Here is a 26,984-nt window from a genome sequence, read left to right on the forward strand (position 1 = left end):
TATATATCTGAGATTCATCTTTGTGTCAAAACTTTAAAGCTCTCTTTATTATTATTTATTTTTTAGAATTTGAAGAGCTAACATAAGGTGAACACCCTTATAACTACTACCCAGGTCAAGCAATTGAACTCTGCCAGACATCCCACGTACCCTTCCATATCCCGTCTTACGTCGACCTTCTCCTTCCCCCACAAAGTAAATGCTGAGTTTCAGAGTCATCACTTCCTTGCTCTTCTTCATAGCTTTATTACATAAGTGTGCACCACATCCTACATACTACAGTTTGGCTACCATTTTTGAAAACCAGATTTAAGTCTCTTATATTATCTATGTTCCCCCTCCCCTCCATCTCTTTATTTTTCTTTAATGTTTAACTATTGAAGAATCTGGGGACTTGACCTGTAGAGTGTGCCAGAGTTTGGATTTTGCTGATTATACACTCCTGGGGAGGTTAAACATCTTCCCCTGTCCCCCTTGTCTCCTGAACACTGGCAGCTGAAGCCAGGGGGCTGATTAGGCTTCATCCTTTTGGCAAGACTCTAGGTTCTTTTATCAGAAGACACATCCGTCTGATTTCTTTTTGTGATGTCTACAGCTGTATGTCCATGCTCAGTGCCTTGCCCTGTTAATTCACCTGGTTTCCAAATGGTAATATTCGAATTCAATCATTTATCTTCCACTTACTAGCTGGGAATGCTTTTAGAAAGAGGTTGTTCCTCTCATCTACTATTTGATACTGAGAACTGAAGTCCTTAATCATTACAGCATATGGCTTGTTGACCACACCCCTATACTATCTGTTCGTCTACCTAGAGATTGCAAGGAGAGGGCAGGAAATTGACAGACCACTGGGAAATTATTTGAAGAACAAAGCTGTTCATTTCTTCCTGGATATAACTTTTCAGTGAGGGGGAATCATACTGCCATCTTCCCACTCATATATACGACTTTGGTTTTCCTTTTCTGTTCTTCAAATACACCCAGACAGTTTCCTTAGCATCTCACCGTCTCATCAGCTTCCTCTTTCATCACAGGTGTTCTTGCCAGGTTCCCTCCATATATATTCAGCAAACATTTGAACACCCCCTCTTTCTGAGTGTCAGGCACTGGGCTAGTCACTCGTCCCCATTCCTTCTCTGTTATTAAAAATAAGTGTTGGGGGCTTCCCTGGTGGCGGAGTGGTTGAGAGTCCGCCTGCCGATGCAGGGAACACAGGTTCGTGCCCCGGCCCGGGAAGATCCCACATGTTGCGGAGCGGCTGGGCCCGTGAGCCATGGCCGCTGGGCCTGCGCGTCCGGAGCCTGTGCTCTGCAATGGGAGAGGCCACAACAGTGAGAGGCCCGCGTACCGCAAAAAAAGAAAGAAAAAAAAAGTGTTGGAAGAAAAATATACACAAATAAACATGTAGAACTAAAGGTTGATGGAACACTATGGGGAACTTGGGAGGGTCCCTGAGGCATGACAGTCATACTGGACTTCATACAGCCATGGCGATCATGGGCTCAGGGAGGTGGGGAGAGACACATGCCCAGGAGCTGCTCTCTCCCCCAGGTTCCCCCAGATGTCTGGATTGCACTCTACAAGGTACAGGTGATGGATTAGTCCCTCTACACCAGACTGATGGGAAATAACATTCCTGATCCTACCCCCCAAGGCAAGGACATGTCCATATTTTGCCTCCCAGCAGGGTGCAAACATGTTAAAGATTCTGGGCTGGAGTGGATGTGGTGATACTGTGATACTTTTAAGCCTCTTCATACACAATATCATCTGAGATGTGTTCTTTAGGCTTTTTTAAATTGTAGACACTTCTGCTAATCTGAGATAAACCATGGATCTTATCCACTGAAAAATATGAAAACCATGAAGACTGTTTTTCACACCCAATTTCAGGATGTCACTAATCCCAGCAGCCTTGTCAGGCCACAAAGCAATAATTCTCAACTTTTGCTGCACACTGGGGTCACCTGGGGAATTTTTAAAATACTGATGCCGGGGTCCCACCCAGTATATCTTCAGGGACCATTGGAACGTTATTATAATATTTTATGGGGTGGCAAAAACCATTATCTTTAAGGACTAGCCTCCCAGCAACTCCAGTGAGAGGCTGACTCCACCGGAAAGAATGTCCACATTCTCCAAACTCATATTCCCCACTGGCAGGGAGCCAGAGAAAGACAGGGCTGCTCAGTCGTGCTCCAGAATCCAAATAACAGTAGTCTCTGACAGTGTCAAAGATCTTTAAACAATTAATCACATTTTCAAGTGCATGAAGAGTTTTCTGAGAGGAGATGATACTTGTCCATATTTACAGAGAACCAAGTAGACACACACCATCCTGAAGCTCTTTGAAAAATAAGGAATAACATTTTTACTCTCAGCTGGAAGTTAGGCATATACACTGCTTATGTGCCTAGCAGAGACAGCAGCTCCTGGGCATGGGTCTCTCCCTGTGCCCATGATTGCCATGGCTGTATGAAGCCGGGTATGACTGTCATGCCTCAGGGACCCCCCCAAGTTTCCCACAGTACTCCATCAACCTTTAGTTCTAAATGTTTACTCATGTACTTTTTTCTCCAACACTTATTTTTAATAACACAGAAGGAATGGAGACCAAGAACAAGCCCAATGCCTAATACTCGGAAGAGGGTGTGTTCAAATGTTTGCTGAATATATATGGAGAGAACGTGGCAAGAACATCTGTGATGAAAGAGGAAGCTGATGAGACAGTGAGATGCTAGGGAAACGGTTTGAGTGTATTTGAAGAACATAAAAAGAAAATCAAAATTGTATATATGAATGGGAAGGTGGCCATATGATCCCACTGTTGAAAAGTTAGCTCCAGGAAGGCTGGAATCATGTCTCCCTTCATTGCCATCAAATTGCCCAGTGCCCATCCCAGTGCCTGGGACATCACAGACACACTAGAAATACTGGTTGAATATACATGATAAATGGAATATTTCCTGCCATATCCATAAACAAAGGATGTCACAGTCACCAATGATTGCAGCCCTCCAACTTGAGCTGGTGAGCCCTGAGGAAACTCAGGGCTGAAAAGAATACCTGCCATCTAGCAGCCATCAGACTGCAGCCACTCCCTGCGGTGAGCCCTGAGGAAACTCAGGATGTGAAAACACTGGATACTGGCCCCGAGAGCTGAGGTGCATATCAAAGGAATGATTTCAATGAGCCCAGATTCTTGCATCTTCCTATGCATAGAAAAGCGCTAAATTCCTTAACTTGAGATATCTGGTTTTCTTTCATTTACAATAATCTTTTGACATTCCTGACTACCTTTTTTTGGGGTTTTTTTTGTTTTTTTTTTTTGTTTTTTTTTGTTTTTTGCGTTACGCGGGCCTCTCACTGTTGTGGCCTCTCCCGTTGCGGAGCACAGGCTCCGGACGCGCAGGCCCAGTGGCCATGGCTCACGGGCCCAGCCTCTCCGCGGCATGTGGGATCTTCCCAGACCGGGGCACGAACCCACATCCCCTGCATCGGCAGGCGGACTCTCAACCACTGCGCCACCAGGGAAGCCCCTGACTACCTGTTTTTTCAGAGTTATCTGAAATGCTGTCTCCCGGCCTTCAGTCCTCATTTTACCCAATAAAACTTAACTCGCAACTCTCACGTTGTGCATTTTTTTTAAGTCAACATACATACCAGCTGAGTCATCTAGTGCCCTTCCTACAAGTTCTTTTTTTTTTTTTTTTTGGACAGGTGGTAACATATTTTTATTTTTAATCTTGAAATATTTCAAGTATAGAGAAAATAGCAGAACATATACTTGGTTACTCCCTGCCTAAATTTGACACAGGCTAACACTGCTCTCTCACCTTTTTTTTTTTTTGTGGTACGTGGGCCTCTCACTGTTGTGGCCTCTCCCGTTGCGGAGCACAGGCTCGGGACGCGCAGGCTCAGCGGCCATGGCCCACGGACCCAGCCGCCCCGCGGCACGTGGGATCTTCCCGGACCGGGGCACGAACCCGCGTTCTCTGCATCGGCAGGCGGACTCTCAACCACTGCACCACCAGGGAAGCCCTCACCTTTTTTTAATCTAACAGTAAGTGCCATTACATGTCAGACAACCTCCAAAACTTTACTAAAATACACGTGTCTGAGACAATACTGTCACTGTCCAAAATTCTACAGCCCAAGTTGAAGGTGAAGTAAATAAAATGATTCTGAAAGAGTTCCAGGGCAGACTGGGAGATGAGCAAAGTCAAATCATATGTATATACATATATACACATACATAGACATATATTTAATCATTTTAGAGTGAATAAAATGGTAGTGCGTCTTAGTGGTCAGACTAATATCTATCTGCACTGTTCTCTCCTATGGGAAATGGAGGAGGGCTGGGTATTGTGCTTTCGGCCAAACAGTTATTAAGTGCTTGTGAAATTAAACAAAAAATCTTGTTAGTCTGGTTATTAATTGGCTGTTGCCCTCACACTCCTATCCAGCCCACTGTTTTCACCCCTTGATATCCCCTAAGGGGTACAGGCTACCCGCCACCCATAAGCTCTACATTGACCCAGCAAGGTCGCAGAGTAGAATTAGGATCTGAAAACTTCAGCAAATCCAGGGACCCAAACCCTTCAGCCTTTCAACCTCCCGGCCTCCAGGGGCCTTCACTGCTGGGATCTGTGCTAAGAAGTCATACCTTCTTGTCAACTGAAAGCTGACAGACCTGCTTCTAAGTCTCAAGCCCAAGCTGACAGGGAAGCCAAAAATTAATTCTAAAAAGTGAAAGAAGGGACTGGAGTGTGAAAGCAGAGCCCAGAAGTAAGCAAGCCATTACTAGAAATCAGTCTTTGGGGGCTTTCCAATTCATTTAAAATTTCCCGAGAGAGTCTTTCTGCCACCCCTGCCCGTTCAATCTTCCCCTAATCATTCCTCCTCCTAAAGCCAGTCTGGATACAGCCACCTGTCTACACCATTTGTAGCGAGGTCATTATAGGTCAGCAAAGTTCCTGGAAGGGTGAGAATACATTTTATTACAAGAACAGACCGCCAAAGTTTTATGTGGCTACTTAGATGAACTTCATATTTACTTCTTGGATAAAGTTTCCATTTTTGAAGCTGGGCTTTAAAAAGGAAGAAAGATAGCATTTGCCTGCAGATGGAGCCAAGAAAATAATATATAGGAGCTGATGCTGAGTGGAAAGTCACGGAATGACATTAAGCAATGGATTTATAGCCCATTTATGATGACACATTTGTTTATGATTTAAGTTAATTAAGACCATTTTGCTTCTTTTCTGCTACCACACGCAACCTTTAAAAAAAGAGAGAAATATATATATGCATATTTTGGAGGGATTCCACACTTCAGCATTTTAATGTCAATGCAAAAGGATAAAACTGAATGCATAGCCTGACGTGGTGATTGCAATTGTCAGCAGCAACTGTACTTACTACAGTTATTCAGACTGTTGCTGGGATCACAAAGAGAGCTACCACCACATGAATCAAGGCAGGAACTGTAGAGGCATCTTTGATCTCCTTCTTGACACGGAGTCTGACCTACAGACGGGGTAAAAGCACATTTACTTTCATCAGCAACTATAAATTCCATGCACTAGGATCTGAAGGATCCAGAACCGAGGAAGGACACAACTTTAATTTCCTTCCAACTTCTCCAAAAATTTTGAACACATGTTGAGATTCTGTAGGAATAAAGAACTAAGAGGCAACCCATCCTTCAAAAATCATCTGTTGCTGCTTTTAATGGAAAAGAGAGCATCTTATATTTACATGGGTGCATGGAGTTGATGACAAAATAAAATTCAAGTGATTTGAGGGAAAGGCCAATATTTTTAAGACTCATTTGATCCCAACTCTAGTCTTTCCTCTAAGGAAAATGCTTTCCTTAATAATAAATAAGGCATCAACATCAATACAATAAGGATACTTTATCATGGCATAAGTCTTAAGCAGCTGTTATCCATATTTTCTGTGTCCTTGGAAAGTAGCACTGGCCTAGCTGCAATGATCTGAGAATTGGGTTTCTTGTTTCCAAATGGATGACAACAGTAACATCAACCTAATGGCTTTTCCTTAAGGTATGTGGAGAGGAAACTGCTTTTCCCATTGATTTCCTGGTCATTTGTAGATTAAATGGATAAGGTAATAAATTACTGCCTGTTCTCTTTCTAGCTCGCCCCCATTATAGTCAATTACTCAGACGCGTCATGTGGAACCTAGAAAATCTTGCAAGGCAGTTTTAAATATAAATAACAGTATGCGTATACATACAATCATTCTTAGCTGTAATTCTAAGACAATATTTATTATAGTGGACTTTCTTATCTATAATTCTAAGACTTCTAAGACTTATCTATAATCTTATCTATAATTCTAAATATAATATTTATTATTCTGGACTCTTTCTCCCTTTCAGTACCATTAATGAAAAACACTATATATCACAGCCTTGCATAAAATAGATATCACTCCTTTTTTTTTTTTTTTAACGTTAGCAGGTCAAACTTTTTTTTGCAAGGTAAGCCAGGATAAGTTCCATGAATTTAGTCTCTTGAAGAAATTTTATTAAGACAGCATGCATTCATTACTTCAGCCGATATTAAGTGCCCACTATGTGACCACTTATGTGACCAGCTAGGCACTGAGCATTAAAAGACAGAAAACCCTGATAATTTCTACCCTAGTTATGGATGTCATCATGAATGGAATCTTACGATGCCATGTGATCATTGCTCCACTGAAGGTACATGTAAAAAGCAGTAAAAGCAAACTACGACGGTAAGAGTAAAGCTTCTCAAAGGAGTTTTTCAGGCACATGGGGTAAGTTGGGATAAGGGGGAAGGATGGGTTTCCCAAGCAGACAGCAGGATATGCAAAGGCCTGGAGTAAAAAGTACACAGGCTGGAGTCACTGGAGGTTAAGGGAGACTGAACAGGAAGGTTGAGAGTGAGGCTGAGGGTTGTCATGGCCTAAATCTTGAATAGGGCCCCAAGTCCTGGCAGAAGCAGTCCCAGACCCCCTCCCAGCCTGGCTGAGCAGAACCAGCCTTCGATCACGGCTGATGCTTGTAACTCGCTCCCCTTCACTCTCAGCTCGCCGAACGCAGTGGCCTTCTCCCACTACTATAAACTACCTTGCTCCTTCCTGCCACCTCGGTGCCTTTGGCCAAGCGGTTCCCTGTGTCTAAAATTCTTTCTCCAGTCCCACTCTCCTTTGTTAATTCCATTCATTCTTCAGATTGTGGCTCCTACAGCTCCATCTCAGGGAAGCTTCCCAGAGGCCCTTTCCCAGGACATGCATCCAATACGTGGCATCCTAGCACCTTGAATTTCCCTCCTGGCCTAGGTCACTCCCCAGTTAGACAAGGACCAGCACAATTATTTGTATTGGCTTATCTCCCCCAGGAGCCTGCTAGCCCCATCAGCAGTTTTGCTTGCTACTAAATTCCCAGCACCACAATATACTTTTATTATATTGAATTCGTTAGAGTGGATAAAGATGCTACCATTTTACTTTGTGATCCATTTTATCATGTGACTTTCTAACATCTCACACATGCAAGGAAGTATTTTCAAATCCTGCCACTGCTAGTAAAAAAAAATCCAAAATTATTTCAAACAGCTTTGAATTATGTAGAGAGAAAGAACTATTTGATCAAAAGGGAGTTGCTTGGCTGACATGCACACAATAACTCATGGCTAGAAAGGGATTTCCTTCTGAATTTTAAAACTGGTAAAATGAAGCACTCGTTATCTAGCTTTTTATGGACTAAATCTGTGATTAAAAGGCTCTCCCTTTAGGTCTGAAATGCGTTTTCATTAAAGCCATCCCAATGATCAATATTCACTATGAAAAAGTTAATTTAGTTATTGGTGACCAATCTCATTAGCTGATTTGGAATATATACAGCCTAAGACTTGCTTTCACATAGCAGCCATGTGATAATAACTTACATTTATTGAGTGCTCACCACGTGCCATCTCTATGAAGTAGTTATCATTATTCTGAGATTACAGACACAGAAACTGAAATGTAACAGGGTTAAGTTACTGGTCTAAAGTCAACCATGTAGTAGGTGGCAGAGCTGGGGTTCAAACCCAGGCAGCTGGGTGGCAACATCCACATTCTTAACAACTAGGCTACGTTGGTAAGAGGTAAGGTCACTTATAAGCAAATGTAGTGATTTTTAAGTCAAAGGATATTACCAACCCTATACTGAGAGATGCTTCTACACAAACTGGGACTTAAAACAATCAGTGTAGAGCTTTCTTTTCTGGCAGAAATAGACACACTTAAAAAACCAACTTATTTGATTTACTTTTTCTTTGGGGTTTTCACAGATAATATCAGACTCCTTTTAAAGTGTATTTAAGTATATTGCTTGGAAGGAAAACATAAACAAGACGAAAGACAACCCTCAGAATGGGAGAAAATATTTGCAAATGAAGCAACTGACAAAGGATTAATCTCCAAAATTTACAAGCAGCTCATGCAGCTCAATATCAAAAAAACAAACAACCGAATCCAAAAATGGGCAGAGGACCTAAATAGACATTTCTCCAAGGAAGGTATACAGATTGCCAACAAACACATGAAAGGATGCTCAGCATCACTAATCATTAGAGAAATGCAAATCAAAACTATAATGAGGTATCACCTCACACCAGTAAGAACGGCCATCATTAAAAAATCTACAAGCAATAAATGCTAGAGAGGGTGTGGAGAAAAGTGAACCCTCTTGCACTGTTGGTGGCACTGTAAGTTGATACAGCCACTATGGAGAACAGTATGGAGGTTCCTTAAAAAACGAAAAATAGAACTACCATATGACCCAGAAATCCCACTACTGGGCGTATACCCTGAGAAAACCATAATTCAAAAAGAGTCATGTACCACAATGTTCACTGCAGCTCTATGTACAATAGGCAGGACATAGAAGCAACCTAAGTGTCCATTGACAGATGAATGGATAAAGAAGATGTGGCACATATACACAATGGAATATTACTCAGCCATAAAAGGGAATGAAATTGAGTTATTTGTAGTGAGGTGGATGGACCTAGAGACTGTCATACAGAGTGAAGTAAGTCAGAGAAAAACAAATACCGTATGTTAACACATATATATGGAATCTAAAAAAAAAAAATAGTTCTGAAGAACCTAGGGTCAGGACAGGAATAAAGACGCAGATGTAGAGAAAGGACTTGAGGACATGGGGAGGGGGAAGGGTAAGCTGGGACGAAGTGAGAGAATGGAATGGACATATATACACTATCAAATGTAAAATAGATAGCTAGTGGGAAGCAGCCACATAGCATGGGGAGATCAGCTTGGTGCTTTGTGATCACCTAGAGGGGTGGGATAGGGAGGGTGGGAGGGAGGGAGACGCAAGAGGGAGGGCATATGGGGATATATGTATATGTATAGCTGATTCACTTTGTTATAAAGCAGAAACTAACACACCATTGTAAAGCAATTATACTCCAGTTAAGATGTGAGGCATTAAACTGCTTCTCTGCACATGGTTATTTTAGGAAGCCGTTACATTTAATTTCAGAAGCCAGTTATTTCTAATTGAAATCTAATTGAATTGAATACTATATGCTACACTTTTCTCTTTATCGTGGTGTTTCCCCATAAAACATCTAACTGAATCTGCCCATGCTGTTTAAGCGTTTAACCTCTACTCTTCACCCTTAGGGATGATTTTTCAGTGTAAGTTGCATGAGAGTTACATTTACCATAAGCAAGGGTTTCTGGCTGACCAGAGCTGTGAGGACCAGTGCATTAGGCAATCTGGCATTATTTATATGGGGATCCTTTAAGCTGTAGGTAACTTCCAACTTTTTGCTTTGCTCCCAAGGAAAGGCCCGCTGGTAAGGACTGTTTCCGGGGCTGGAGCACACACTTACCATTGGCGCAACTCTCCTCATCACTTCCATCCTTACAGTCCTCATCTCCATCACACTGGAAAGTGCTGGGGATACACTGGCCACTTCTGCATTCCACCAGACCCTGGCTGTGACATGCTAGGAAATGCCAAAATAACATGCATTTTAATTATCTCTACTTCTTTCAGTCTACAGATCACATCAATGATTCCCATTTATCTGGCATCACCAAGAATGAAGTGTTCTAGATTTCTGAATGTTCTGCATAAATGAATGAATATATCATTCATTTTGTTCATTCCAAGTATTTTTGGACTGGAAAGTTTCCTTTCAGGAATTTCTCTTCCCTTATTAAATAGCACTCACTAAAAATTTTTTCTTGATCATTGCATGGTGAAAAACAGTATTAATGATGGTAGTAGTTATACTACTAATATCAAAGCTACAACTTATTAAAGGCGTACTATATGGCAATAACTGTGCTAGGAGTATTAGGTGTCTAATCTCAAATCCTCATAACAAATTTGCAAATGGATATTATCGACCTTGTTTAGAAGAAGGAAACTGAAGCTTAGAGAGTTTAGTGTTTGCCTCAAAGTCTCAAGGCTGTTAAAAGGTAGGGTCAGAATGTGAAGGCAAGCTTTTCTAACTCAAGCTCCAACATTTCACTCTGCACCAACCTGACCTAATGCACTAATGAAGTGGTATATGTGAAAGACTTGCATAGTACCTACCCCACAATAAACACTTTATTTCAAAACTTGCTTATGACGTCTGACATTTAAAAGGGATTCTTGTAGCCATTAACCTTCCAATTTCTGAAGGTTGTCTTAATTTTATCCCTATTGTCTTTTAGAGCGTTAGAAACCCATGTATCATATGACCTCAGCCTTCACCAGCTTATGGTCTACATACACACATACATAAATACATACATGAGCACCAAGTCCTTGCTTTTCCAAGATCCATCAAAATACAGTCCACTCTGTTCCACTATGTCCACTAAGCAAGGACTCAGGTACTATTCCCATTCAAACAAGTTCAGGAAAGAAGAAAGCTGGGCATTGCATTTCCTAATTAATTTATGTGATTTTTCTTATGTCAAAATAAAAACCATGCAACCCACATTTCTAATTTTGCCTCAAATTATAGGCAAATTAAATAGTCAATCTCATATATATCAGCTGTTCCTGCTTTTATTTTTAGACAGCAAAAGATGGAATAAAGAGTTTAATTAGTTTGAACATGCATAAAATGCACCATATTAACTCTTTCAGATCAATATTACTCTCTTTTAACAAATAGCTGCTTCTATTCAATCATTTTATTATCCCCTACTGAGTATACTGTAGTTTCTAGGGAATAAAATGTGATCAGCCATATTTGATTTTATTAGGCAGGTAGTGTAATAGCTACCTGAAGACTTTTTTTTTTAATTGAAGGATAGTTGATTTACAATATCATGTTAGTTTCAGGTGTACAGCACAGTGATTCAGTTATATAAATATATATATATGTACCTATTCCTTTTCAGATTCTTTTCCCTTATAGATTAGTACAAAATATTGAGTATAGTTCCCTGTGCTATAACAGTAGGACCTTGTTGGTTATCTATTTTATATGTAGCCGTGTGTATATGTTAATCCCAACCTCCTAATTTATCCCTCGCCCACCCCCTTTTCCCCTTTGGTAACCATAAGTTTGTTTTCTGTGTCTTTGAGTCTGTTTCTGTTTTGTAAATTAGTTCATTTGTATCATTTTTTTAGATTCCACATATAAGTGATATATGATATTTGCCTTTCTCTGTCTAGCTTACTTCGCTTAGTATGATCATCTCTAGGTCCATCCATGTTGCTGCAAATGACATTATTTTATTTTTTTTATGGCTGAGCAATATTCCGTTGTATATATGTGCCACATCTTCTTTATCCATTCATCTGTCGAGGGACATTAAGGTTGCTGCCATGTCCTGGCTATTGTAAACAGTGCTGCAATGAACACTGGGGTGCATGTGTCTTTTTGAGTTAGAGTTTTCTCCAGATATACTCACCCAGAAATAAGACAGGCTCTAAAGTTACAATATTATTGCACACTCTGTGTAACTCTATGAACACTGAAGGCTCTCTTATGTCTGCCAGTTCTCCCCCAGTTCTCCCACACATGGTACCTGAGAGCGCCTCTGGAGGCTCCCACTTAACTGCTCATGTATTGTTTGCGAAGAAAAGTGCCCCAGTCTCTGGGAAGAACATCCCTTTGACAGGCTCGCAGACCCAGAAAGGATATTTGTGGACAATGAGAAAGAAAACTGCCACCCGCTTGACCAGAGCAGCCAAATCAGGCTTGGAGTTTTGGAGAGAGAGAGGCAGAAGTCAGTTACACTATGTTGTTATCGTCATCACACCACTCAATTATTATCTGTATAGGCTAGGACCAAAGTGTAAGAATCTGTTTAGATAATGAACCTTGAGTGTATTTGACTAAACAGGCAGAAGTAGAAAAATAAGCAAAATGAAAGCCCTCAGGGCACTCACAGCAATTGACCTCATCAGACTTATCCCCACAGTCATGGTCACCATCACACACCCACTCTATGGCAATGCAGCGTCCATCTCCACAGCGATGTTTCTCTGTGGGGTTGCAATCTGGAGAAAACAAAAACTCAGGAGGATGGAGAGACCCAGCATGACAAACACTTAGAACTGTATGGCTTGTTCCAGTAGAACAAGTTCCAGTAGAGGAGAGTCTGTTCCAATTATTCCAATACCATCAATAACCTTTCTACTCTGGGTCTGGCACCTCCCGGCCAACCATGTGGGCCCCCGGCCACCATCACTACGGGGTAAGACCTGACTGTTTTTCAGATGAATAAACAAGCGCCCAGCTTTTCTAGGACCCATAGTTTGTTCTGGGTTTTGTTGTGTTTAGTCATTGTTTTCTTTCCTTATGAAAATTTTGTGATTTGGCTCAAATAAACAGAACTGTGATTTGGGTTTCACAATGTAGATAGCTGATGTGATGATTCGTGACAACTCTGTCATGTTTCTAAGAATTGCAACTTACCTCTCTGTGGTAAACTGCGGAGGCAGGTATCTCCTCCTGTCATCTTGCCTGATGCTAAACTTAGGTTTTCTATTGAACTGTCTAAATATATAACTCATACTTGAAAGAACTGCTGGGTAAGAAATGCAAAATATTTGTTTTTTTTATGATTGTTTTTATCTTGGATTTAACCTCTGTCCCAAACTATATATTCCTGGGGAAAAAGGAGAACTAAGTGATGTTTCTTCTCACAGAGGGCAGAACCTATAGGATTCTTTGATATGAGACATGGAATAACCTTAATATAAACAACCCTTTAAAAGATGTATGTAGGGGCTTCCCTGGTGGCGCAGTGGTTGAGGGTCCACCTGCCAATGCAGGGGACACAGGTTCGTGCCCTGGTCCGGGAAGATCCCACATGCCGCGGAGCAGCTGGGCCTGTGAGCCGTGGCCGCTAAGCCTGCGCGTCCGGAGCCTGTGCTCCGCAAGGGGAGAGGCCACAACAGTGAGAGGCCCGCGTATAGCACAAACAAAAAAAGATGTATGTAGATTCATGAATAACAGATTCCATAATGAGGAACTATCATGGATTTCCATTAACAGCACCACTGTCTTTAACAGACCTGTGGAGGGGCCATGGGTCTTGAAGGATACAGGGGAGCAATTAAGTGAAGAAGATGGAAGACATGGTGCAGAGAAAAGAAGAAAGACACAATGGCTGGGATGCATGGGTGGGAACCAGAAGAGCCAGCACATGCTCAGCCTGCTAAAGATGGGCAACCGGGACAGAGAATGGTCTAAGAGGACATCGTGATTATTACCATTAGATAGAAACAAAGTCATCCTAAGAGCACAAACCTCATGATATCCTACTACCTTCAGAGGACTAGGTTGAGTTGGTAAGACCACTGTCTTTCACATGCCAACTATACACTGGTCCTCTCCACTGACCTACTGAACTACCAAGCTACACTCAATTCCCCCCTCCCTCATTTTTACTCTCTTTTCTCCAGTTATCTTATTGGTAAAAGGAGGAGTTGGAGTAGATAATATCTAAAGCCCCAAACTATAAATTTTATGATGTATACAAGTACAATGGCGTCTCATTCTTTGTGTCCCAAGACTACTCAATCCCAGAAGATAATCCATATCTATCTAGTGACCCGTGGGATGTTTTGCACATACATACATTTTCCAACATTCTTATGGATGCAGTGAGAGGCAGCTACACAGGTGCTTCTAGAAACTACTGAGTTTCCCAGCATGGGGCCATTTGGGACATTCACCACTCCGAGGCATTCCCCTAATCCACTCCTGATTCTCCCCCAGCATTTCTTTTGATATTCTTTAATGCTGAATATCATTTCACATCATTTGCCCAGTGTCCTGCCTCATCTCACCTTGCCCTTCTGTTCCTATTAGAAAGTTCTTCTGTCACTCAATAATATGCTACCTAAAAAAAAATTCAAGAGCTAATCACAAATTCAGAAAGGTAAATAAGCAAGAAGATTTTGCTGGTCTTAATTCACGAGAGGGCATTCAGAATTGAACTCGGCTCTTTTAAAGGTAGGGTCATTCTTGTTTTTTTAATTGAGATATAATTGACATATAGTGTTGTATAAGTTTATGCTAAATAAGATAAGCCAGAAAAAGAAAGACAAATACTGTGTGATATCCCTAACATGTGGAATCTAAAAAATCTGATTTTGTTCAAACAGAGTGTAGACTGCTGGTTACCAGGGGCGGGGAGGGTGAGGAATTGGGAAGATACTGTTTATAGTTACAAACGTGCAACTAGTAGGTAGGTTCCTTCTTTAAAAGTTAAGATCAGCTTCTGTACATAAAACAAATGCACCCTTCTAACCTTCGATATCCTCACTGCAGAAGTTGCCCCTGTAGCGTGTGACAATCAAATAAAGGAGGGGTCTTTGGTTATACATAATAAGGGGATCAGGAACAGAAAATATATCTGTCTGCAAAGTTTTGCTCATAAGCTCAAAATCTAAACACGAGCCACCGGTTCTAACCAGAGAAGAAACCAAACATTTTCAAAGAGAAAAAAAAGTTAACTCCCATTTCTACTCCACATCTTTAGCATTTCCTTAGTATGACTTTTTGTAAGAAATCTTACATTTACACATGAGACATGACTGAGACTAATAAATTTAAAAACTTCCTCTTTCTGAAAATTAAGAAACCAATCATTTTGTAATTTCACCCACTAATCACATTAACAAACAATGAGCTACAAGTTCTTGATTATACATTTCTGCAATTTTAAATGAAAACCTTCAGGGAAATAATGCTACTTACCACAGTTTTGCTCATCACTCAGATCCCCACAGTCATCATATCCATCACATACCAGGCTATAATTAAGGCACTTGCCCGTGTGACAGTGAAACAGATTCTCGCTGCAATCTGAAAATAAGAGAAGCCACTGATGGCTCATTAGAGCAAAACAGGATGTTACAGTAGCAGTTTATATAACAAAAGCATATCATGGGAGGGAAATCATAATGGTAACTTGGTCCACATCTATTCTTTTACAGGTGAGGAGACTGTGGTGCAGAGAGATCTAATGATTTGCTCAAGGTCACATAACAAGTTACTGAAGAACCACGACTAGGACCCTCTGGCTCCCAAGACAATGCTTTTATCACTTCCTGACAGTATTTATCTGAGTTCCGCTTTATAACACCTGAAAGCTCCTTTACAGTCAAATATGAGAACAGACATTCTCAACTCACCATGGTTCCTAATGAAGTTCATGTTCATATAGAATGAATACTTAATAGAGGGTGAGTAGTTATTTCTTAAAAATGTTTCCTTTAAAATGAAAGTCTAGTTTTGTCAATGGTAAGCATAAACGTAACAAAGAGAAAAAGTCATTTAGATTACAGTCATTACTTACTTTCACATCACTTAAGTCAACTGAATGTTTCACAGCATGACCCTCAAATAAACAGTACTGTCCTAGATTATGGTGCCAAGATAAGAATAAGTGATATATAACCTCAGGAAGCTTATAGTTTAATGTTGGAATAAACATCATGCAAGGAAATTTTAATAAGAAGATAGGTCTTGTTCTTGGGTAAAACAGAACTCCTATCATGGTTCTATCATCTATTAGCTGTGGGAATTTGAGTGTATTAGTTAAAATTTATAAGTCTGTAAACTTATTTTTCAAGTTAGGATAAGAGCAATTACTTAATAGAGTTTAGGGGAAGGTATAAATAATAAATTAATGTGTGTAAGTTTCCAAGACAATTAAATGGGAAAAGAATACTCTTCAACAAATGGTGTTGGGACAATTGGATTTCAAATACGCAAAAATGAACTCTGACCTTTACCTCAAACCATACACAAAAAGTATCTCAAAATGGATTACAGGCTTCAATGTAAGAGCTAAAATTATGAAGCTTCTAGGAAAAAACATAGGAAAAAAATCTTCGTGACCTTGGGGAGGGCAAGAATTCTTCGATATAACAACAAAACACAAGCCTAAAGGAAAAAAATAATAAATGGTTATCCATTAAAATTAAACATATTTGTGCTTCCAAAAATACTATTTAAAAATGAAGAGACAAGCCACATACTGGAAAAAAATATTTTCAAAGCATGTATCTGATAAAGGACTTAGATCCAGAATATATATAGACCTCTTACACTCAATAATAAGACAAACAATCCAATTACAAAGAGGCAAAAATCTTGAATAGAAAGTCTTCATAAAGACATATGAATGGCTGATAAGCACATGAAAAGGTGCTCAATATAATCATTAAGGAAATGCAAGTAAAACCACAATAAGATACTATTATATATCCCCTAAAACAGTTATAATAGATAAGACAGATAATGCCAAGTATTGGCAAGGATTTTAAGAAACTGAAACTCTCATATATAGTTGGTGGGGATGTAAAATAATAATGCCACTTTGGAAAGCAGTTTGGCTGCTTCTTATAAACTTAACTCTAACCTTATCATGTGATTCATGAATTCCACACTTAGAAAGCTACCCAAGAGAAGTGAAACATATATCCACACAAAGACTTGTATGTGAATGTTTACAGCAGCATTATCCATAATAGCCAAAGACTGGAAACAATCTAAATGCTCAAAGACTGGTAAGTGGATAAGCAAAATGTAGTATAATCATACAATGGGATACTACTCACTAATCAAAAGTATCAAACTACTGATACACATGACAGCATAGATGAAGCTCAGAAACTTTATGCTAAGTGAAAGAAACCAGATACAAAGACTACGTATTATGCAACCCATTTATGAAGTTCCTGGAAAAGGCAAACTTACAGAGACAGATGTCAGAGCAGTGGTTATCTATGGCTGGAGATGTGGGAGTGGGGACTGACTGCAAATAGGTAGAAGGAAAGTGTGGGGAGAGATGAAAAAGTTCTAGAAGTAGATTGTGGTGATGGTTGCACAATTCTATAAATTTACTAAAAATCAATGGGTTAATTTTATAGTATGTAAATTACACCTCAATAAAGCTGTAAAAATGTGTAAAATACATGTAAAGCCTGCATGTAATAGAAACTAGATTTCTTAAATGTATTATTTTTTCCCTTATTTAAAGTGAATGAAGTTCAAAAATAGATTCGTAAGGCTGGAGCGGGATCACGGAAGATGAGCAGGATTTTAGTAGAGTGGATGGAATGAAAACTTCAGCAGGTTTCAAATAGAGGGAATAGCAAGAACAAAGGAAAGAGGTGAGAAATGGAGGCACATGTGAGGATCAGTCTGCTTGGCTGATAAAGACCAAGAATCTAATGGTCAACAGTCCAGTCTCCTGAATTACAGCTAATTGTTCCTCCTCAAGCAGACGCCTGCATCTCATACAACTGGTGATGGGTGCCTCTTTACTATAAACATCCCAAACTCTATAACAATTTATTATCAGAAGTCTTGGGCAAAGGGACTTCCCTGGTGGCTCAGTGGTTAAAAATCCGCCTGCCAAAGCAGGGGACACGGGTACGATCCCTGGTCTGGGAAGATCCACATGTCACGGAGAAACTAAGCCTGTGTGCCACAACTACTGAGCCTGCGCTCTAGAGCTCGCAAGCCCCAACTACTCAGCCCACGTGCCACAACTACTGAAGCCCACCTGCCTAGAGCCCGTGCTCCACAACAACAGAAGCCACCACAATGAGAAGCCCGCTCACTGCAACAAAGAGTAGCCCCCGCTCGCTGCAACCAGAGAAAGCCCGTGAGCAGCAATGAAGACCCAACACAGCCAAAAATAAATAAAGAAATAAATAAATTTATTTTAAAAAGTCTTGGGCATTGATCAGTGAAACTGTTAGCCACATCAAAATATTATACTTGTTACTGACATGATTCATCAACTTCTCTTTCAAAGAGCATTCTTCTAAAACAAAGTTACTTAAATACTCTTAGAATCACATCATTTTCGAAATGGAATGGGCCTTAGAGATCATCTGTTCAGCGCCATCATTAAGAGGGTGTGTGTATGTGTACATACACAAATACACATGTGCATACACATATGCTCACACTTATACACATACAGAACTTTGTACGTACTTTTAATTTTTCATTTCCCCTGGGACAACCATCATAAGGGAAAATATAAGGACTGAAAAGAGATCCCAGTTTTCACCTTGACCGTACTATTTCCTCCCATTCAGCAGCAGAGGGCACTAACTTCCCACCCTGCACCCCACTGCTGCCACACACACACACACACACACACACACACACACACACACACACACACACACACACACACACACACACACACACACACACACACACACACACAGGCTGAGTCAAGAAAGGTTATGATTTTGGTTCTCCTGCCCACTGAGCAGCGTTGGGGAATTTGTGCATCAAGATATATACATTTCCTCGGGAAGTTTTAAAAGATCTTTCTGATCTGTATTTTCATCTCTTGTGAGAAGTTTTCAATCGGCATGCTAGAATCAGCAGTACCAGGGTCCTCACCTTGACCATCAGTGCAGAAGTACTTACATTACCTGAAGGAGGAGACAGGGTGGAGGGGTGGCAGATTTTAAACCATACGAATTAATTTTTTTAAGCAGTACACTTCATTTTTTTGATGATAGGACTGGGAAATCAAATATTCCTTTCAGAATCTGATTAACCTGAGAACACACTAAAAATTTCCAAAGTGGCCCCTCTGTGTGGCCTATTCTGGGATCCCCAGTAATTCATACTAAAGCACCTCATTGGACATATTTTGTAAATTAACGCTGTCACATTAACTTATTTCATAAGTGAAGATGATTCAAACATTTTTTTTAATTCCTCATTATTCACACAGGTGCAGATGCAACTTTCCACTGTTATGACTTTCTTGGTTAGATGACATTTTCAGAGGTTAGATACAAAACTAGCTGCATCTGGAAAACAACTTGTTGCCTCCCTAAGGTCTGTGTAATTAGTAAACACACAAAACCTTAACCAAAGGCACTGCACACCCAGAAATACAGAGCAAATAGCAAAGATCACAGTGGCTCCTTTTATTGGAATAAATGTTTATTTGAACTGAAAAGAGATGTCGTCAGTGTAATTTGGGGCCAATGATCAAAACCTGCAAAAGCTGCTTGCTGTGATTTTCTCGCTCAAAACAAGCATAATTTTGCGTAACCTAAGGTAGGTGTTTTTCTAGATACAGATCTTTTTTTCTGAAAGAGAGCTTGATACAAAATGTGACTTCTGAAGTTCTTGCTTGTTAATATCTATTTCAGTCTGGCATCACAATGATTAACGTTTACCCCTCAAAATTGTCATTAAATGAAAGGGCAGAGCTAAAGAAAGGAAAGCCTTTTATCACGAGCCTCATTCAATTGGCTCAGTCTCTATGAGTCTATAAACATAATCATGCTGCCTCAACTCAGGATTCAAGTATGGATGCTCAGTTTCCATCCCAAAATGCCCTCGTTTTTTTTTGTTGTTTTTTTTTTTGCGGTACGCAGGCCTCTCACTGCTGTGGCCTCTCCCATTGCGGAGCACAGGCTCCGGACACGCAGGCTCAGTGGCCATGGCTCACGGGCCCAGCCGCTCCACGGCATGTGGGATCTTCCCGGACCGGGGCACGAACCCGTCCCCCGCATCGGCAGGCAGACTCCCAACCACTGCGCCACCAGGGAAGCCCGGTACAGTCATTTTTGATGACTCGGAAACATTATCTGGAATATCAGTTTTTATTTTGTGCTGTTTGGGTGGCCTCCTTTCTACATAGCTTCATGTGGTGCTGCTTTTAAAACCGTTGTGCATATTGTAGTATTTGTCTCCTCTACAATGTATCACGTGACCTTTGGCAGGGCAGGGGTGGAAGCAGTGTTGGGCGGAGGGAGGGCATGGAGAATAAGATCACAGCCACAATCACAACCATAAATCCTAATGCCCTTTGAGAGTTACTACATGCCAGACACTGGTCTCTGTGCTTGACATCCAGTGATTCATTATTCTGCCCAACAATTCTAGAGGTAGTTACTATTACTTATTGTCTCCATATTACTGATGAGGACACTGAGGCCCAGAGAGACTGAGTAACTTTCTTCGTCCAGAGGCAGGAAATGATAAAGAAGAAATAGGAAGACAGGCAGCCTGACTCAAGACCTTATAATATTAATCACTATACTGTGTGATAATTAGTATAACTAATTATACTAACTAGGATAATTAGTTAACTCAGTATAATTAGTTCACCACAGTCCTCAAAAATAAATCAACCAATGTTACCCCAAATTCAGAGCAAATGCCTTCCAAAAGTATTTGACAGAGGTTTATGTGGCACAAAGTACGGGGACTTTGTGGCAGCTATTTTCCCTGTGACAACCATTTTCCTGGAGGCTTTCTCATTCATTTGCTAAGCACCTGCTCTGTACCAGACACTGTCCTAGAGCTGGTTATAAAATCAAAAGATCATAGAATGTTAGCAGCAAAAGAGACACCAGACACCCTCTAGGGCAGTGGTTTCAAACCTGGCTGCACATGAGAATCACTGGGGGAGTTTTACAAAGGTACTGCTGCCTGGGCACCCCCTCCAGACCAATGGAATTAGAATCCCCACAGGTGGGGCTTCCTGGAGATGCCAGCCTTGATGACAAGGAAAACCTGGAGAAGTAGCCTGCCTCAAGCCACAGAGCTAGAAATTTAAAAAACAAAAAACAAAGAAAACCCTTAATCTTCAAAAATCTTTTCACTATACCACTAAAATTGCTCTAGGTGGTTAGAAATCGGTCCAGTAAAGAAATCTTTACTGATTAGGAAGAGACTGATAAACATGTCAAAATGAGTTGCCAGGGGAGGGTAAGCAGGCCCAGATACCTGGAGAGCCCCTGTAAAAGACAATTATCTCCCTCAGCATAATAGAGCAACCAAACTAAACATTTTCCTGTCTTATGAATGATGGGAGTACAATCATTCACCAAATTCGCACTTTTAAGGACATGGGCAAGTCAAAGGCAGCATAGTTTAGAGAAAACAGTTAGATTTGGACCCATTCAGGAGTGGGTTCAAATCTAGCACTCTGAGCCACTGGCAAATTCATTCATGGCCGTGAGCCTCGGCTCTGCATCTGAACAAAAAGGAATAATACTTTGTTTGCTGAAAATTCAATCAAATCACGTAGGTAAATGCTTCTAGTACAGTTGATTAGGGAACTCACAAATAGCAAATCCCTTCCCTTCCTCCCTTGGAAGGCAATCCTCCTCCTGTACCCGCCAGGACCCTCAGAACATGGCAAATCCTTGCGCTCCCGCTGGGAAGCCCAGCAAAATTTCCTTCTCCCCGCAGGAGTATCTGTGGGTTGCATTCCAGCTCTGATTTGTATCCACGCCCTAATTCAGACTTAACACTATTCCTTCACTGCAGGGTGGTGACAACAGGAGGGTGGCACCTTCTATAAACATGCATGCTGAAATGCCGCAAGCACTGAATGTTAAAGCTCAGAGGCAGATGTCCTTGTAAGGTCAGGACAATCGCATGCAAAGCTCTCAATGTCCAACTAAGCATTTTCATAGACAAGTATTCTGAAGGGATTTATTTCCTCAACAAACTAAGCCAAATGGTTTTTGAAGTGTGGTTATGAGGAAGGCCCATGTCTTAATAAACTTGCACTCCTAGGATACTGCTGAATACCTTGCATAATAATAATACTGCCTTCTTTGTTCAGTCACTGACTAGGAAAATCTACTCCTTCAAATTCAGTTTCAACAAATGCAGCAGAAATCTCTTACTGTTTAAAGTGCAATGCTCAATGTAGTGGAGGAACATAATGATGAAGCCAGTGTTAGCCCAGCACTGGGGGTAGAGGCACATGCAGAATTTGAATATGACATAACATAGGCCATAATTGGGAGATAAACAAGAGATTCCACTGTAACTCCCATTACTGTATATAATTCTACTGAACCACTTAAAATCCCTACTGTAGGTGCTCTACACAATATTTGTTCCCAAGTCCACAGCAATACTCCCTAACGTAAATAAACATCCTAAAAAAATGTTTTTCATGTACAATCACATGCCATAGGTTTTTCTGAAGAGAGAATTCCAAATTATAAATACAAATATCTTAGTGAAAACATTTCCAAAAAATATGGTGGCTTAACTGAAATTCTACAGGATGCTAGATATTATGCAAAATAAATAAATGCATGAATAAATAAATTAATTAATTAAAGGTGAGGGTATATATAAACAAATAATTTTCAGGAAATACCAAGTCAAGATAAAATTAATGTGTTTTTTTTAAACTGTGGGATTTATCCGAACCTTTAATGAATGAATATGTATTGTAGCTCTCTAAGAAGTAGATCTGATAGACAGCATTTCTCAAACTTATTTTTTTCCCAAGCATTTTTCAAGACTCAGGTACTATGGGACACCAGTTTGGGAAACACTGACCCTAAATATTACCATAATATACTGTCTTTCAAAAGCTTTGGTAAATAAGCATCCTAACCCTTCATATGGATGAAGAGTTGGTCCTCCTGGCAAACACACCAGAGGAATCTTTCAACTCAGGTAAGCAACTGAGATGAGCCCTTATAAAGTCTTGGTAACTGCTACAGGGAATAAAACACAGCTTTTCCCACAGTAACTATTGCTGGTCATAGAACCATTAGAAAGCAATTTGAACACCATTGCATATGGTCTTGTTTTGGATGCAGATCCTGCAATGTATTCTTGAGGCTAATTTTTCCTTTTTATCTGTTGCATAATTGCAAATCAATTTGAGAACTGAATATAAACCTGATATGGACTGAATGTCTGTGTCTGCCCAAAATTTGTATGTTGAAGCCCTAAACCCCAACATGACTGTATTTGGAGACAGGACCTGTGAGGAGGTGATAAAGGTCATAAGAGTGGGGCCCTAACTGAATAGGGCTCATACCCTTGTAAGAAGAGGAAGAGACAGCAGAGCTCTCTCTCCTCCCCTCTCCCTTCGCCTCTCCAAAGAGGTTATGTGAACACACAGGCAGATGGCAGCTGCCTGCAAGCCAGGAACAGAATTCTCACCAGAAACTGACCCTGTTGGACCTTCATCTTGGACTTTCCAGCCTCCAAACTGTGAGAAAATACATTTCTGCTGTTTAAGGCACCCAGCCTGTGGTATTTTGTAAAGCAGCCCAAGCAGACAAATACAATATTGGATAAACCACCGTTTTAGTCAAAATGACTGATCAAATCAATGGTAAGTAAACTGAGGATGTTTAAGGCTGAATCTACCGATCCATGGATTCAAAACCGTTCTTGCGATCACTCTCTCCAGATTTAGAGGAAGCATAAATGAATAAAAGATTTTGCATCTTCTGTGTCACAACTGTTAAAAATCATGAGGGTAAAAACTTTTCCTATTAAAAATATCCTTTTTTTAAAAAAGTTGACCTTTATACTCAAAGCTTTAAAAACAAAAACAAAAACCCTCACCCAAACAAAATAAACAGAAAGCCTTTTCCCAATTTTAAGATACTTTAAGCAAAAACACTTCAGTCCCTGATGTGTTCCAAAGCACATCTAGCTGTCGAGTTCCTAATGAAATCAGGCCTTTGGAAGGTGTGCAAACATGCAGCTGTCACACGGGAGTGAGGGAAGATAAACACATTTGCTCACTTAAGAAAAGCAAACTAAAAGAAGTCCACCCAAGTGCCGGGTGGTTGTCAGTCCTGGACAATGGAATGGCGCTGGTTTCCAGGCCCCTGAATGGAATCCCTGTCCTCCCAGACAAACCCCACACAGCCTGTCACATACTGCAATGAGCCTCGTCACTCCAGTCGCCACAGTCGTTGTAGCCGTTACACAGCAGTTTCCTGGGGACACAGATGCCACTGGCACACAGAAAGCTCTCGCCCCCTCCGCAGAGCACTGAAAAAAAGGGCAGAAAAACAATGTCAAAATAAATAAGAGGTGTGTTTTTTCCCCCTTTTAAAATTAGGAAAAATAAAGGACAGAAAGAAAACCTTTCCTTGCTATTCAACAGATGTGCTTCCCAATTCCCTCAGTTTCATTATCACCAATTTTTCTCTGGCCTTCTAGAACATTAATTGTAAAATTACCTGGAAAGACTACAAAGAGTGTTTGCCTGAGAAAACCAAAAGGAAATTCACCAGTGGGCTTTCACAGCACAAGAGAGCAGCCTCATCAAGTGCACAACTTATGTGGGGAAAAAAACACCAGATGGGAGTATTTTTCTTAATAACAGAAAATTATTTCAAAGTGAAATATTATTTATTGAACAAACATTAAAAAAAAAAACCACCCTCTCCTTCTACAGCGCTACTCAATGTCCTGCAGAGAAAGCTACAGTTACAAATAGTTGATACATGCTTGAACACAGGCTTAGAGACCCCATGCCTTGTATTTGAAATATATTTATTTACTTGTCTTAATAAAACTGCCAGTTAAAAATGTCAGGGTCTATTTTGGCATAAGGAATGTGAAACAACATTAGCTAATAATATTTTCATTCTTTTCCTTAACACGGTTGCATTTTAGTATTCTTTGCTTTAAGTATTACGGTGTTCTTTTTTGTCTCAAAATTCAACAAATATTCAACTGTTTCAAAATTACATTAGACACAGAATGTAAGAGAAGAAGCTAGAAAGATTTTTCTAAGGGAAACCATTAATGAAAGGATGTCAATTCAACAAAATGGGTTTTAAAATACACTTCAATATGTGGTAATATGCATCAAATGCTTTTTAAATGTGTAAACCTTTGACCCAGAAATCTTATTTCTGGTCTTCATACAAAGGAAATGATTATGAATAAGTGCAAAATTTAATATTTAAGGATATTCATACCATCATGGTTTATCACAAGGAAACTATGAAGTAACAACTATGCAATAATAGAGGAGACTGGTTAAATAAATTTTGATAGCTCCATAATAAGGAATACTGTTACAGCCATTGAAAATTATACTGTAAAAAGTAATGTCCTGGGCCAAAGTTCAAGATAATTTAAGTGTAAAAACACCATTTGGGGGACTTCCCTGGTGGAGAAATGGTTAAGAATCCGCCTGCCAATGCAGGGGACGTGGGTTCGAACCCTGGTCCGGGAAGATCCCACATGCCGCAGAGCAACTAAGCCTGTGCACAACTACTGAGCCTGCGCTCTAGAGCCCATGAGCCACAACTACTGAGCCCCATGCCACAACTACTGAAGCGCATGCGCCTAGAGCCTGAGCTCCACAACAAGAGAAGCCACAGCAATGAGAAGCCTGCGCACCTCAACAAAGAGTAGTCCCCGCTCAACGCAACTAGAGAAAGCCCATGCACAGCAACAAAGACCCAGTGCAACCAAAAATAAATAAATAAATAAATAAATATTCTTTTAAGTTTAAAAAATAAAAAAATTTAAAAACAGCATTTGGTTCTGAAAAAGCATAATACAATCTGGCCTAGAAAGAAGTATATCTAAGGTTACTATGATTATCCCTGGTATTAGGATTGAAAGTAATTTTTATTTTATTCATTGTATTTTACAAATGTTCTTACAGTGATCATGTCTTACTTTTATAATCAGAAAAAAAAAAAACTAACTTTTTTCATGAGTTCCCAATTCAGAGTAACGGTAAATAAATATAACCCTCCCCAAACTTGTTTCTGTAACTCTCTGTCTCCCTGCCACAAAAGTTAGTGGGATCAGCCTTGTGGTCTCCTGCCTGGTCACTGTCACCACCCCCCTGAACCACGTTCCTTGATGAGATGAACCTTGTTGTCTAACTAAAGGGAACCAGGAAATATGGAACATTTAACTCAGAAGCTGAAATGCAGAAAAGTTCAGACTGAACATTCCAGGCAGTAAGGTCCATGCCACTCATATGTCCTGTGTTCCCCAGCAGAGTAGCTGGCACTCAGGAGGTTCTTAATTAATGGGAAAAAGTCACCTCCATCTCAATGGAGCACAATATATTGCCATGAGGCAAAAGAAAAAATGCAATTGATGGATTATTTTCCAATGCTATCAAGGAATCAGTTTCGATTTGCTGAACATTAAGTACTAGTCAGTTTGGTATGTTTCTTCTGATGTTAATTCGTGTGTAATCTTCACAATATCAACAATGAAAGTCTGGTTTTCCATTATATCCCATGATTTCTGGGTCAATACAAATGGCATCTATGGATTTCAACTTTTGTACAGTATGGGATTCAGTGCAGGACTGTACTCCTATAGCTACAGACAGAGACTCCTAAAGGATATACAGGAAACCAGATATAAAATGAAAAACCAAAACATTAAAGATTTTACCGGTCAGTCTATACAATAACTTCTCTCTAGGGTAAAGGGAGAATTTTCAAGGAATAAATGTTTATCCTATTGTGAGACTGTTTCTGCATTATAGTAGAGAGTGCAGAAATTCCATCTGTCTGCATTTCAGCAGCTGCAATGCCTCAGAAGAATTATTGCATTCCCTACATTATGGCTCTGATGAGTCCTTGGGAAATGTAGCTGAAAGCTCAACATTAAATAGCTCCTAACATCTAGGTTTCATCTTTAAGAACCTATATATTTTACTCCAATAAAGCCATTCTTGTG

General features: G+C 40.2%; 1 protein-coding gene across 2 annotated transcripts in view; it reads right to left on the reverse strand.

Annotated features, from left to right (window-relative positions):
* CORIN (corin, serine peptidase) overlaps positions 1-26,984 on the reverse strand; it is a 180,578-nt gene that overhangs the window by 71,723 nt on the left and 81,871 nt on the right. The window contains exons 3-7 of one of the 2 annotated variants that reach the window (XM_079713915.1): positions 24,195-24,308; positions 15,237-15,344; positions 12,416-12,526; positions 9,906-10,022; positions 5,425-5,532 (exon numbers count right to left, since the gene is read on the reverse strand). In XM_079713915.1, coding sequence (XP_079570041.1) covers positions 5,425-5,532; positions 9,906-10,022; positions 12,416-12,526; positions 15,237-15,344; positions 24,195-24,308 — 558 coding nt within the window. The remainder of the gene's footprint in view (positions 1-5,424; positions 5,533-9,905; positions 10,023-12,415; positions 12,527-15,236; positions 15,345-24,194; positions 24,309-26,984) is intronic. The other variant, XM_079713916.1, reaches the window with a different exon arrangement.

Source organism: Hyperoodon ampullatus, assembly GCF_949752795.1.
Source record: "Hyperoodon ampullatus genome assembly, chromosome: 1".
In the NCBI taxonomy this organism is placed as follows: Eukaryota; Metazoa; Chordata; class Mammalia; order Artiodactyla; family Ziphiidae; genus Hyperoodon; species Hyperoodon ampullatus.